At 43.6% G+C, this 13864-nt stretch overlaps 1 protein-coding gene across 1 annotated transcript; it reads right to left on the reverse strand.

Annotated features, from left to right (window-relative positions):
• Positions 1-8281: 8281 nt before the first annotated feature.
• LOC101786571 (S-norcoclaurine synthase 1) lies at positions 8282-11634 on the reverse strand. The gene is made up of 4 exons (XM_012844560.2): positions 11314-11634; positions 10679-10926; positions 10187-10508; positions 8282-8744 (listed from the first exon to the last, which is right to left on the reverse strand). The coding sequence occupies exons 1-4, from the start codon at positions 11575-11577 to the stop codon at positions 8493-8495; spliced, it is 1086 nt and encodes a 361-aa protein (XP_012700014.1). The 5' UTR covers positions 11578-11634; the 3' UTR covers positions 8282-8492.
• Between the last annotated feature and the right edge of the window lie 2230 nt (positions 11635-13864).

The raw sequence follows: 13864 nt of genomic DNA on the forward strand, positions 1-13864 counted from the left end.
CACGCATAGCTTTACGAGCGACAATCAGACATTCTCTGGTAGAACACCCCTCAGTGCAACCGGAAGCAACTGGGTCATCAACATGTAGCAGTCATGAGCCTTCAGATTTGTGAACTTCTTTTCTTTTCTTCAAAATGTTGTCATCGTCCTCCTCTTCGCCATCTTCCATTACAACCCCTCTTTTGCCGTGCTTGGTCCAAACCAAATAGTTAGTCATGAAACCGTATTTAAAGAAGTGGCTATGAATAGTCCCTCAGAAAGCCTGTGAATAGTTCTTCTTGTTACTGCATTGGAAGCATGGACAACATATGATCACGTTCTCTGCTTTGTTCGCGTTGGCCACTTCAAGAAAATAATGCAAGTCATCAATAAACACCTTGCTCCATCTGTCCATATTATACATCCATTGCCGGTCCATCTGGATCGTATTACACATGAAAATGGATTACACATGAAAATGTATTACTCATTTTTTCCTTTTTTATTTCTTTTGTACACAATTAATTTTAATGTGATTTTTAGCATGCCGATCTCTAATATCTTGCCAACATTATAAATATTAGGTTATATGGTAGTTTTTTTTACCAATTCAAATATATTATTTCTTCATCCTTCAATGATTACAAATATTAGGTTCTCTTGTTGCGAATAAGTGTGTCATTTCCATTTCGCATCAAAATTCATCTTTACGTGCCTATTGATGGTTATTTGATACGCTTTACGACTTACCTACATGCTATTCACGATTGAAAGCATGTCAAACTTTGTAGTGCAAATGATGCTAAAAGTTTAGATATAGATAGAAATACACATATTTAAATTTCGGATCCAAACAACATGATACACTACGGCAAACCATCCACTGAGTATTATCTAGGAGGACTTTAAGCATCCTTGGGTGGCGAAGACGAAAGTTCCGCTAACCCAGACTCATCCTGTGGTTTATTTGTGCCTCTTGCAACGGTAGTACTAAGTGGACATGAAACACCCGAGACTGGCGGTGGAGGATAATGACCAGCAAAAAGAGGTTCCTGACCCGTCGCAACAGCATTTTCATGACATTTTTGCAAATAATGAAGCATTGCTTTCTCCCACGTGCTCATTTTCTTCGGCTTATCATGAGGGCCAACTATGGTTTTCCTCTTGCTACGAGATGAATGACGATCGCCCCCATCATCGCCACTACCTCCAGCAGCAGAAGCCATCTCTATGTACAAAAATTCATACCTTAGCACTACAGAACTTGTTGAACCTGAAGACCGTGATCATCTCGGAGAGCATTTCTCCACCGGGCAGCACCGTACTTCGCATTGGAAGAGCTCTGATTCTACGAGGAAGGGGACACGGTATTCCACGATGTCCGTTGCCGCTCTTCCTCGTAAAATCAGAGCTGCTCCTTAACGTCCGTTGCCGCTCGGCGGAGAACATGCTCACCGAGATGAACACGGTATGCAAGTTCAACAAGTACGGATTTGAAAAACCATATTGAATTTGACAAGATAAACTGTCTAGACAAGGGTAGCATCATTCTTAAACCGCTGCAAGGATACATACTATATATGACACATATGACATACTAATTTTTCCCTCATAATTAATATTGAAATCCTCTCCACTCTACCTCAAATTTACTTTCCAAGCTCCCCCACATTCTAGCTCAAAATCCTCTCCATTTTCTACTTCACATTCTCGCAAATAAACTATCCATCTCCATTCTACACATTAAGTTATTTTAACTAATACAAATCGTATATAACAAGCAAACTATCCATCACATTCTAGCTCAAAAACATGTATAGCTTCATTCTCCCTCTTTCTAAGAAACAAACTCATTTTTCTCCCTCTCTAAAGCATAAAACAAAGCATAACAAGAGGATGAAGTAGCTAACCTTCACAACACTTTGGATGAGTGAAATCCCCACAGAAATGAGGAAAAAATTTGGGCAGCACCTCCCCTAGGCTTGCTTCAGTGCCATGGAGAGTAGGTGAAGCTCTCTGTCTTTGTGGAGTGGACTGGCTCGGGCTGGAGGAGGAAGAAAGGCCTCTGTCTTGGGATTTAATGGGGGATGAGTTTTTATCCCGGTTTAAACTTCCAACCATAAAAAGAAACACCTTATGTCCCAATTGAAGTTTACTCCCGGTTGGAAACACCAACTGGGACAAAAGCACAACCTTTTTATCCCTGTTGGAATTACCAACCAGGACTAAACTTTTTGTCCCGGTTGGTAATTCCAACCGGGAAAAAGGGTGGCGCTTTTGTCCCGGTTGGAGGTTCCAACCAGGACAAAAGGGGTGCGCCGTCGACGCCTGGAACCTGACCGTTACAACCGGGACAAAAGGGGGGTCTTTAGTCCCTATTGCAAATACCAACCAAGAGTAAAGCTCCGCCCTATTCCAGCCTACCGTGGCACGCCCCCTTTTCTCCCAGGCCAACTTTAAACCAGGATAAAAGGGGGCGCATGGAAGGTGAGTTCTCTACTAGTGAATCAAGGTCACATAATGGAGCATTAGCATTACTGCATTAGACCAAATGTTCTTGATGCAGCTCATTCACAGGCATGCTTATGTGATGCTTTATCCCTAGACGTCCTCTTAAAAATTAGTAAAAATGAATATAATTTACGACGGAGATCGGACCAATAATCGTTCCTCTAGCTGATTTATAAATGCTGGATTTCTAATGGCAAGCATGGAAGAGAGGCATGTAAGAATTTGAGGTAACGTGGTTGCCTATCTTGATCTACCACGGATGCGTGTTTATATAGGAGGCAATAGCTAAGAGATATACATGACGCTGTCATCATATGTGATTCGGATGCTTTACAAAGCCTATCTCTAAGTAGCCGAACGATCCAAAGATGACAACCAGAGTTTGAACCAATTACAATTGAATAAGACCTATCTAGATATTCTAACAAGGCACAGGTAGATAGATGCTGGCCGTGGCCTACTACTCTACTCTTTAATATAGCAACCACCAAAGTGCACCACTTGTTTAAATCCATACTATAAAGAGCGAGTTACTAGCAAGCTGCTCAGAATGCACGTGTGGCCGCTCTTGCTTGCGGCAGAACTACTACATAGTCAAGGGCCGGTGCCCACGTGTCGGTATAGCACAAGCTATGGAAGAAAACTTCTTCTGCGGCACGCAGACGCATCACAGCAGTGCTTCTTCCTGGTACTACCACTTGACCCATCTCAGACACAGAGCACCATAGATGTAGAACCTCAGCTATGGTGCGCGTGCTGCTGGTACGCAAATGCATGGATATTGAGACAAGACCAGTTTTCCAGTAGTGTTCCTAACACCACTCATTCCCCATGGAGATACCATGTCTATGACGGTCCACCACGGCAGAACCTGTCGTGCCAGTTGATAATTTAATTTCAAAATCTGAGAAGCATCCAGGGGTTGATTTTGGAAGTGCTCCTTTCCACCAGATCTTTCGTAGTTGAAATTTCATTGATTTAAAGTTGTTTAGATGACCAAATAATAGACCAACATAACGAATAAAAGACATGATTGTTACATTGAAGCATGGATACAGAACATGTGCATATTTCCTGCGGAAATGCATTTCTTGTCATTTGCAACCTATGACCGTGTTGGTAGCTTGATGTTTGTCTTTAAGTCTAATTCCATTTTTTTCATCTGGCTATCCATGCTGTCTTGTTATATAACTCAGCATGGATGCTCACGTCTCTGTGAGCTGCACAGCTAGCACTGGTACCCGTGACTATCCATGTGCTTTCTATACTGTCCGCTCAAAAACTGGCAGGGATAAGAGTCAATGGCCAACACAGATGAGTTGTCTGTACAGGATCATGTTCTTTGCCGTTTCTTAGGTAGAAGGCATTACAAACCATAAGTCCGAATCTGCAATGCGATCTCTTTAGCATGTGGATGGTTATCATTGCCTTTCACTACGCCAGAGACAGTTTGTCTTTGGCCTAGTGTTTTATCACAAGAAAGCAGAAACATGTATTACTTTGTTATACCCCCTCTGCAGGGACGAAGCCAGAGATTTTCTATCAAGGGGCAAAGAACAAAACCTAAATGGAAAGAGAGCTAAGTAGTATTTTTAACCATGTTTGCATCCAAAAAAAAATTAACAATGGAGTCAATCAAACATCAGGGTGGGCCATGGCTCCCCCTGGCCGTCCCTGCCGATCCATCACAAACGAGATATATATGAGTTTGAGTTTGTCCTAAAGCAAATTTGTCTAATTTGAGTACTATATAGCGAGCAAGGTAGGTGTGCATGTTTGAGAATAAATTTCTGATGCATCGCTATTCATATTTGAGCAAACGAGATATCAGTACAACTGGTTCTTCCCTCTGCTCTTGTAGTGTTTGCGGCTGCTCTACAATTACATAAGAAGTTGACATAAGTAGAAGACCTAAATTTCAAAATTGCGTACGGCAGAAGCTCGTGCTTCATTTTTATCCGAGAGCAGTTATGACCGACTACTAAGATCCTCGCGACAATGGTAGGGTGGTACACTCTGCTCTCAAGCGACCTCTACTCTAATCAAAAGACTAAAGGCCCATACAAAGGATGAAAAAGGCGAGGACTAGAATGAGAAAGGAAGGAGTTTGGCAAGATGACTTCGGTTCGCACATAAACGTTCTTCGAATGGTGTCAGCAGGTGCGCGGAGCTGGAGCCAGCATGTTCGCCGCTAAGCCGAGTGTTCGCCCACTTCAGAGTCTTCCTAGAGAGTCGATCCGTGTCCGACCAGCAAGAAAATGGCTGCGCATTATTGTACTAACGCGCGACGAAGCAAGAAAATGTATGAGCGCATGGCCTTCGCGCTCATCCCTTACTTCAACACTAATGATTTTAGCCCTCTGTTTGTTGGTCGCCAAAGATGAGAGCTTCGCCTTTTGAAGTGCCAGTAGCGTAGGGCGACCGGGCCAGCCAAGCCCCTCTGAATTAGTTGACAACTTTGATGACTCGACGGTGAATATTAAGGAAAGGAGAGTGTAGGGGAAGAGGGGTTTTAAAAACCGTCAGCTCGATCATCCAATTTGCTCCTACAATCCAAGCATGGTTCAGTAGTCAAAACAAATTCATCACTTTCGTGTACCCATCGGACGGCAGCCCTTTTGGGGTTCCTTAGGGACCGATTCGCTCTGCGTAGATTGACTGAACGCAGAAAACCTTCCACCGGTAGGCGATTGTGTTTTCCATAGGATTTCTCGTTACTCATGTTAGCATTCTCACTTATGATATCTTCAGGTCTTGTCACCAAAAACCTTCCCCAATTGACATAATGCCCCGCTACTGACACTTGAAAAAGCACCTTTCAAGGTCTCGTCGCTTTGGTGAATCACTTGAGCCCTGAGATATTTTTATTGCTATGGAGCTAGACCAGTGAGCTATTACGCTTTCTTCAAAGGATGGCTACTTCCAAGCCCACCTCCTGGTCGTCATCGCTCGATCACTTCCTTTTCCAATGAGTGATCTGGGCTGTTTTCCTCTCGACTTGGATCTTAGCACCCAATCAGTCTGTCGGTACTAATGCTTATGGCCTGTATTTAGAGTTTCCCTAGGTTGCTAAAGCGAAATGGGGGCCACCCTTGTCCATAGAGTGCTCTACCTCGGGCCATCGACATCATACGGTCTACTGAAATAGATTATGCGGAAAACCAGCTATATATGATCTTGGTTGGCCTTTCACCCCTAGCCACAAGTCATCCCCGTATTTTGCCACATATGTGGGTTCATTCATCCAAGGCCTGTTAGAGCTCTTTTCAATCTTCTCATGTCTGGATTGATCGGTTTCAGGTTATATAGGAAGAACGTAAATCTTCCACTTCTGGAAAGCGCCTACACCTAATAGCTTAAGCCACTGTTCCCATTTCCTCGTTGACCCATCATGCGAAAGGTATGCCGTTAGGGTGAGTGCACCCGTGCTCCGCTCCTTCGACTGATTGTTCACATCGGATCTCAGGTTCTCTATTGCACTTCCCGATTGGGGTTCTTTTCACCTTTCCCTCGCGGTACTCGTACGCTATCGGTCATTTAGGAATACTTAGGCTTAGAGGGTGGACTCCCTTTCTCGCGTAAAAGTGATCATCATTCGAACATGCCGCGTTTTACTGGGAAGGATCAACCATGGGAACGAATGAACAGGGCTATCACCTTCTTCGGCCGGATCTTCCAATCATTTTAGACAACAAGTTCACTTTGTGCCCCACCCCGTCATCAGTCCTGTGTTGCCTAAAGGATGGTATAGCCATGGCAGCTTGACAATTCTGAGGAAAAACACGCCCCTGATGTATCTCCGAGCAATGCATTTTTTTCTGTTTCAACCGATAAGTTGGAATTTGATGAAGAAAAATAAACACTACAACTGAAGCCTGAAGCCTGAAGGGGACAGCAAGAAAGTACTCCCTCTATCCCAAATTATAGGTTGTTTTGACTTTTCTAAATTCCTAACTGTTGTTATGTATAAACATAGCGTGTATCTAAGTGTATAGTAAAATCTACAAATCTAAAATGCTAAAACAATCTACAATTTGGGATTGAGGGAGTAGAGAATCGACCCAATGCTGCCAGATCCTATAGGTCCACTCGCTCTAGTAAATCCTGCTTTGATGGGTTAATCAGACAAATGGAGGATGAATGAGCTTATTAACCACCATTAATCTTCCTGATGCCGTTCATTGAAAAGCATTATCTGGTGCTTGTGCTTCGGCTTAGATATAAACAAGTCTGGTGTTGGTGGTCAGATCGTGCCATGTATTGTTAAAGTCACGGATCAGATCATGCCACTAAATGAATGGTTACAGTCACGGACTCTACATCATATATGCTTCGTGCCATGAGGAAAAGGGCACACAGCACCAATGATAGCAGGAGCTGAACGTGTCGAAGCTCAGCTGACGTTGATAGTAGTATAGTACACAAAGTTGGCATGCCCTTCTATCTGCATTCTTTATTTTCTTATAAGAACAGCCTGACTATTACTTGAAGCACGACTTAAAACTTGGACTGCAACATGTATGGTGGTCTGAGCACCATAAGCATTGTGAAGGTTTACTTGTAGCAGTTTCTGTCAGCGATTCCGTCATGAAGCCTTCACTTGCATGTACTTGTATGCTTGATTATCATGGTAGGCCAGTGCCAGTTAGTGAGCCGAATCACTGCACGCACATGCACATGTATGTAGTCCATCAACTATAATAACCACCGCATGCTCGAGGACTGTTAACTTATTGTCAGCCAAATAAGCGGTTTTGGGAAAGCAGGACTTGGGGAAAAAGAAACCAAGATCATTTGGAGATGTGACCGGAAGGGGGACTTGCCCAGAGGAGGACACCAACCGAAGGCCTCATAGGGTTCACACTTACTCCCACCATTTCAAATTGTATATTATTTTCACTTTTTTAGATATGCAAAGCCGTAGGACATCTTTCCACTACAAAGATCCAACTTCCCTAGCCGTGGGGGGCTTCGTTTGTATAGTATTTGAACAGATTAACTGCACCCATGGGATGTCCATCTTTGCATTAAACTTGGGAATATCTTTGAGCAAAAGAGCATCATTCTGTAATCTCAGATTGATAATCCACAGGCCTCCTTTGTCTTTGGGTTTTAGGACCATTGGCCAAGCCGCAAGGTTACCACCCTTGTTACTGGGGGAGTTCCCTCTCAAATGCATTGTTTTCTTGCTCTGTCAATGTTGTTTATGACACCTAGAGGAAGCTTGAGAGTGCACATGACATAAGTAGCTGAGGATGACAACACCGACTTTACCATTTCCAGTCTGCCAGAATACGATAGTAGTGATGAGCACGCCGATAGTTTTCTGTCTATCGTGTTCATTATTGGAGAAAAATCTTCAATCCTCGGCTTGGTTGTTCCCATCGGGAAACCGAGGTAGGTGAAGGATATGGACCCAATTTGACATCCAAAGGTGTTTGCAAGGGATATCATTTTCGCCTCTGACACATTAAACTTAGTGATGCACTAAAATAAGAAATGCCACTAATCATGATTTACGATGCTCAATTAGTGACGAATGGTGTTCATTACACGAGTATCATAAATCACAGTTTATGATGAAAAACGCGTTTACGATGTACTTCGATTCGTCACTAATCGGCCCATCCTTGTAGTGAATGTCCAAAACCAAAAAAAATATTTTCAAAATTATTTTTTTAAAATAGAGACATCTTAGGCCTATGCGACAGCACACAGCTAACCTCCGTAATTCGTACCACTACAAAACAAAGATTACTGTTATGAGTAACGTTGTTCACTGGCCTATGCTTACACAACTGAGAGAGTAGAAGACTAGAAGTGTCAACTAACACTTGTCTACATTACTTCCAACATCACTTAAAAAAGGAAAGAAAGTACACACATATCAGCGTATTCTTGATCTGTTTGCTACACAGGCACGCTTCACTTATTCAGTGAACGGAAAACCGAAGGCTGACACTGGCCCAATTTTTATATCATTTTTGTGCACCCGAAATAAATCAATAGTTCACATTAGAAACTTTCGCATGATCCAAGGCTTTCTTCCCATCGAGTTTGTTTGACATATAATGCTTCATATAATCTTCCACACTGACTGTCTTGTACAACACCTCTTCAGTTGTAGAGCCCAAAACCGGTGAAACTACATCATCAAACTTTGGATTGATGAATGCTGATACAGATAATCGTTCCATATGAGCATCAATAGTGACCCTATGCTCAATACTCTTGTACTTTCCATTTGTCATGATCTGCAGTAAAATGAGAAAATATCAATAGCACAAGGGTATACTATATAGAGAACTATGCATGGGTTGAATTATAGATATCCATGCAGCTCACGCCCTGTTAGCCCAGCACGGAGCCTTTTTTTTGGCCCGAACGTAGCCTGATCTAGCATGAAGTTCTTCGGACCCGTGCTGGCCCAGCCCAGTACAGCGTGCCAAGCGTGGGCCACCACCCCGGCACGACAGGCGGCCCGACCTGGCACGATTTTTAGAGGCCGGCTCGTAGTCGGCCCGTTATCTTCCTGATGGCCCAACAGGCCAACACCAGGTCACCCATCCCGGCCTGCTAACCATTGCCTTCTCTCGTTCCTCCTCCTGATCTCCCCCATCGCCGCCTCCCTCTTGCTCACTCGCCTGTTGCATACTCAATCTCCTCCCGTCCACCAAACCACCCCCTGCTATAGCCACTCCCTGCCATCCTCCTCTCTGGGCTATGCCTCCCTCGAATCCTCTCCCTCCGGCGGCCGGCACACACCTCTCATGTGCACCTCCAATCCCCTTCCTCTCCGGTGACTGCGGGTAGCGGCGGCTGCGGCAGCACAGGGGGTCGGCGGCGCTGAGGGGCCCGGCAGCGGCAGCGACAAGGGGGCCGGCTGCGGGAAGTGGCAACGGTGGCGCGGGGGGCTGGCGGCACCAAGGGGCCCTGCAGGAGTGGCTGCAGGAAGCAGCAGCGGTGGCACGAGGGGCCGGCGGCGGTGAGGAGCCAGCAGCAGCGGAAGCGAGGGGCCCAGCGGCGGCGGCGGCAAGGGGCCGGCTGCGCGCAGGAGGAGCCGGTGGCTCCAGCCTGCAATGGCGCACAGGCAGCAGGCCGTGAGGGTCGGCCGTGCCTTGCGGTGCCCCGAAGCCGGCCGTGCTTTTCAGGCTGGGCCGACATGAAAAAGGCCTTGCGGGCCCGTGCTTGGGCTGTCGGTGTGGCCCGTGGGCTAGCCCTGCATGGCAAGAAAATTAATGGGCCTTGTTGGGCCCGTACCGGACCGGGCCAGGTGGCCCGAATGGACAACTATAGGTTGAATCTGCATCATGAACCGAATCTAAGTGGCCTATATCAGAAACATTTCTCTAGTCACTGTGTTGTTCATTGGCAGATGACTACTAATTTGGATTTACAATAACCTCAATATTAATTTCAAAAGGTTTTTCCCGGTGCCACATTAACCTGCCGCCATTTTAAATTGTTTAAAAGTATGTTCAAACATGCGTAGAGACCATGTCAATCTACTTTGAAGTACAAACAAGATTAGACCGGATAAAAGCTTATATATAAAAAATATTACGAGTTACTTTTTTCTTTGTAGAAATCAAGCACAATGAATCTTGTTAGATCATATTTATGATTATTGAACCATGTTTAGAAATGCATGATAATGTGTGTTAATCGTAAGTTGTTTCTCTTGGCATATTCGTACCTCAAGGAGGTCCCCCACATTCACCAAAAACGCTTTAGGGTGTGGTTTCACTGGGATCCATGCACCGTGCCTTCTTATTTGAAGTCCATTGACTGAATTAACTTCTTTAAGGATGGTAAAAAAAGATCCATCTGAGTGCGGAGAGAATCCCAAAACCTTTTCCGGCATTGACATGCATGGAGGGTAGTAATTCATCCTCAGAACTTGCACCGCATATTTGTCATCCATCAGTTCAGGCTTAATATTTAGCATTTTTGCAATGATGCTTGCAATAGAATGAGCAATTTTCTTCAATTCAGCAGAGTAATCTTCAACAGATTTCCTGACATAATATATACCACTTATGTTATTGTGTAGTACTTATTTCCACATATACCGAGTTCAGAAATAATCAGTCAATGTCGATTTGGCTTTCTCCTAAGCTAAATACCCCATGCTTATAAGATCAAATAACTAAACATCCTAATCACTATGCGTGCTTTTTATGCTGACCTGAAAGTAAGAGGTTGAGCAGGCCAAAGTTTCGTATCACGGGCCTCAGGAGGCTGTGTAAGAATGCCAAGCATGTCTGCCCAGTCAAGCTTTTGATCTTCAGAAAAAACATATGCTTGACCGTAACCCTGAAGATCACCTGGGCGTTGTGCGTAAGCATTCTTCACTTCAAGCGGCAGATTAAAAAACTCCTGAATATCACGCTTTATGTTCACGATGACCTCTTCTGGCACTCCATGATTTAGAACCTGTAAATTGCGACAAATAGTTGAACATTCTTGATTAAGTAAAGTAAAGCTCCGATCCGTCAGGAAGACAGGATAAGTAATTTCATAGCAATTGATTGCTGTTTTCTCAGTTTTTGACAACTATATCATGACGATGATAAATACAATATAAAACAAAACCATGTATTCATGATCTTGAAAAAAAATAGCTAAGGAACCAGTAAGAAGGTAGCACAATAACTAGTTTATTAATTAGGAGAATTAAAAAATACAAACAATATCAGAGCAAGTAGAATTTATTTCTGTTTTCTGGATCTATATGCTGGATAGATGATCATTTTGCCACCAGCTATCTAATGAAAACAACGGTGCCCCATTGACAATGATTTTGATTCTTCAGTAACATACCTGAAAGAAACCCCACTCCTCACAAGCAAACCTTAGCTTTGCAGCCTCCTCTTCCCAAGACTCTGGGTTCAGCAGTCTTCCAAGGTCAACCACTGGAAGCTCGTCGGAGTGCTCTTCAAGGACTGCATCCTGGTCGATGCCTGGCCTGATGTACCGGTCGAGTGTCTCAGCCGTTAGCTCATCAGCGCTGGAAGCCGCAAGAGCCTGCACGTTCCTGACGGGTATCGTTGGGGCTATCTGAAGTACTCTCCTCTCGCTGGCCATAACAAGTTGTATTGACTCAAGAACTCAAGGACTCGAGAAGATTGTTGCTTGCTTGTTCGGGTTGTCAGGATTGGCACCACTAACTGTATACGAGGCACTATATAAGTATTCCGCAGTTATAGGTATATCAGTATCACGTAGACAACAAGAATACAAGATGGAGGATTCCTAGATTAAGTGTTCCAAAGGTGCTCAGATCTATGTGTCTGGACTGATCGATGCTGGAAAAGGAGTGGCCGGCGGCTAACACGATGGATTAAACAAGTATACAATCATTTAAGGCCTTGTGGTCACACACAAACCCACTTAGAGTAGATTAGAACTCGATCAGTCAGGGAGGGAATTGCCTTGGGGAGGCAGGAATAGTAGTAGAGATTTGGAACTAGTTTATGGTTTCAACACACACAGCTAAAGTTTTGCGCATATAAAAGAAAGAAACATGCAATTAGTCCATTCTGTAAAATTTCAACGCCGGACATACCGAACTTATCAGGCCCACGAGGTTGGTTAGGGTTCATCCTCAGCAAGTTGAAAAATACAAAGTGAACATCTTCAATGGGTGCTTGTGATATTGTATTTGCCGATATGATTCGGTATTGAGTTAACATATGTATACCTAAAGATGATTGTCCTGTTCTTTTAGCATAGGCATAATATTCCTCCATTATAAGAACCAAGATGCTATTATGCCTTTTGTAATTTCCAAAGGTGATCTGATCTCTGGGAGTATATATTTGGACAGATCGATGCCGGAAAAAAAGAATGGCAGGCGGCTACTAGATGGATTAAATTAGTATAAACTGTTGAATGCCTTCTTGTCACACTAATCCACTTATATTAGAATTTGATCAACCAGGGACGGTACTGCCTTGGGGAGTAGAAGATATTCACTATACCATACTTCAGAATTGCCTTGGCGGTCAAAATCCGCCAAGGAAAGTACTAAAACCGCCAAGGTGCCAAGCAAGACCAGCCAAGTATACAGAGCCAAGCAAATTCAGTTTCCTTGGTAGCTGGCCGCCAAGGAGTATATACTTGGTGGTTTGGCTGCCAAGTAAATTAGGGCAACATCAAAATTTTCAATGTGCCAAGAAAACATTCCAACACGAAGGATATAGGTTAGGATATAGGTTACCTTGGCAGTCGTTGGCAGCCAAGGAAAGATATTTACTTGGCAATCGTTGGCAGCCAACAGTACAAGAAATGTACCGATCTATGATGAAAATTTTATCATACATTTGTTCTCGTCATAAATTTATGATGTTTCTAGCTAAAAATATCATAAAATTTTACATCCGAGAAATTTAGTGATAAAGTTATGGAATGTCATAAAAGTTGCTAACCAAGCCAGAAAGAAAACGTCACTCGCTGTTACATGGTAATTTTGTGACGATATAAGGTCCGCGAAAACGTCATAACCAACCAGGGTCCCACATGTAAGCATTTGTTGAAAAATAAGGTGTGCAAAAATATCATAAACTGAGGGGGGTCCATGCAAGCACGAGTTGAGAAATAAGGTATTTCAATTCGTCATAAAATCTAGCAGGTCCTACAAGTCACTCTGATATAAAAAAAATAAAGAAAATAAAAAGGTAAGTGTTTCCATAGCAGGTGTCAAACCTGTGACCTCTTCATTCTGACAAGTTAGCACTTCCACTTAGATATGATGTAGTTTATGGTTTCTAAAAAGGCAGCTCCTATATATTCTAATAAGTATGATCCACTTCCCAGTTGTAGGCTAGAGCAACGGCCAATGGGTATATCTGTAATGGCGTACACTGCAAGGGACTGCCAGCACGCTCATGTTAGTTGTGGCAAAAACTTGAGCCTAGAAGTCGATGCGCAGATCTACAACGGGCAGCGGGAATGGCGCATCCTAGCAGTGAAGGGGGGTAGGAGCTCCGGTCAGGTCAATCCCCTATTTTGTGCTGCTACTTTCCCCTTTCTTTTTTTTTTTTGAAGGAATAGGAGGGTGACCCCTACTGAATATATTAAAGAGATAAACAAGTACAAAACAAAACCGAAGCAAAATAGACAAAAGACTAAAACAAAGGGAAGAAAGGGAGAAAAAGGAGTTCAAACAACAAGTTACAAAGTGTCTACCCAGTCTAACATAAGGAGTTGCAAATGGGTCCTAGCCCTATGAAGGGCTACCAGACGAAATTCTGAAACAAATTTCCTTATGACGTCCCTGATCGTCGGAGCCGAATTATTGAAGGTCCAGTCATTTCTGGTTGTCCAAATACTCCAAGTCATGAGAATTATGATTTCCATGAAGAAAGGTAAA

This window comes from Setaria italica, chromosome III (genome assembly GCF_000263155.2).
Source record: "Setaria italica strain Yugu1 chromosome III, Setaria_italica_v2.0, whole genome shotgun sequence".
NCBI classification, from domain to species: Eukaryota; Viridiplantae; Streptophyta; class Magnoliopsida; order Poales; family Poaceae; genus Setaria; species Setaria italica.

Coding starts and splice junctions, on each gene's coding strand:
- LOC101786571 (XM_012844560.2), bottom strand. CDS start 11,577: ATGGCCAGCGAGAGGAGAGTACTTCAGATAGCCCCAACGATACCCGTC. Junction 10,927..11,313: donor AGGAGTGGGGTTTCTTTCAG/GTATGTTACTGA, acceptor CGCAATTTACAG/GTTCTAAATCATGGAGTGCC. Junction 10,509..10,678: donor GCTCAACCTCTTACTTTCAG/GTCAGCATAAAA, acceptor ATATTATGTCAG/GAAATCTGTTGAAGATTACT.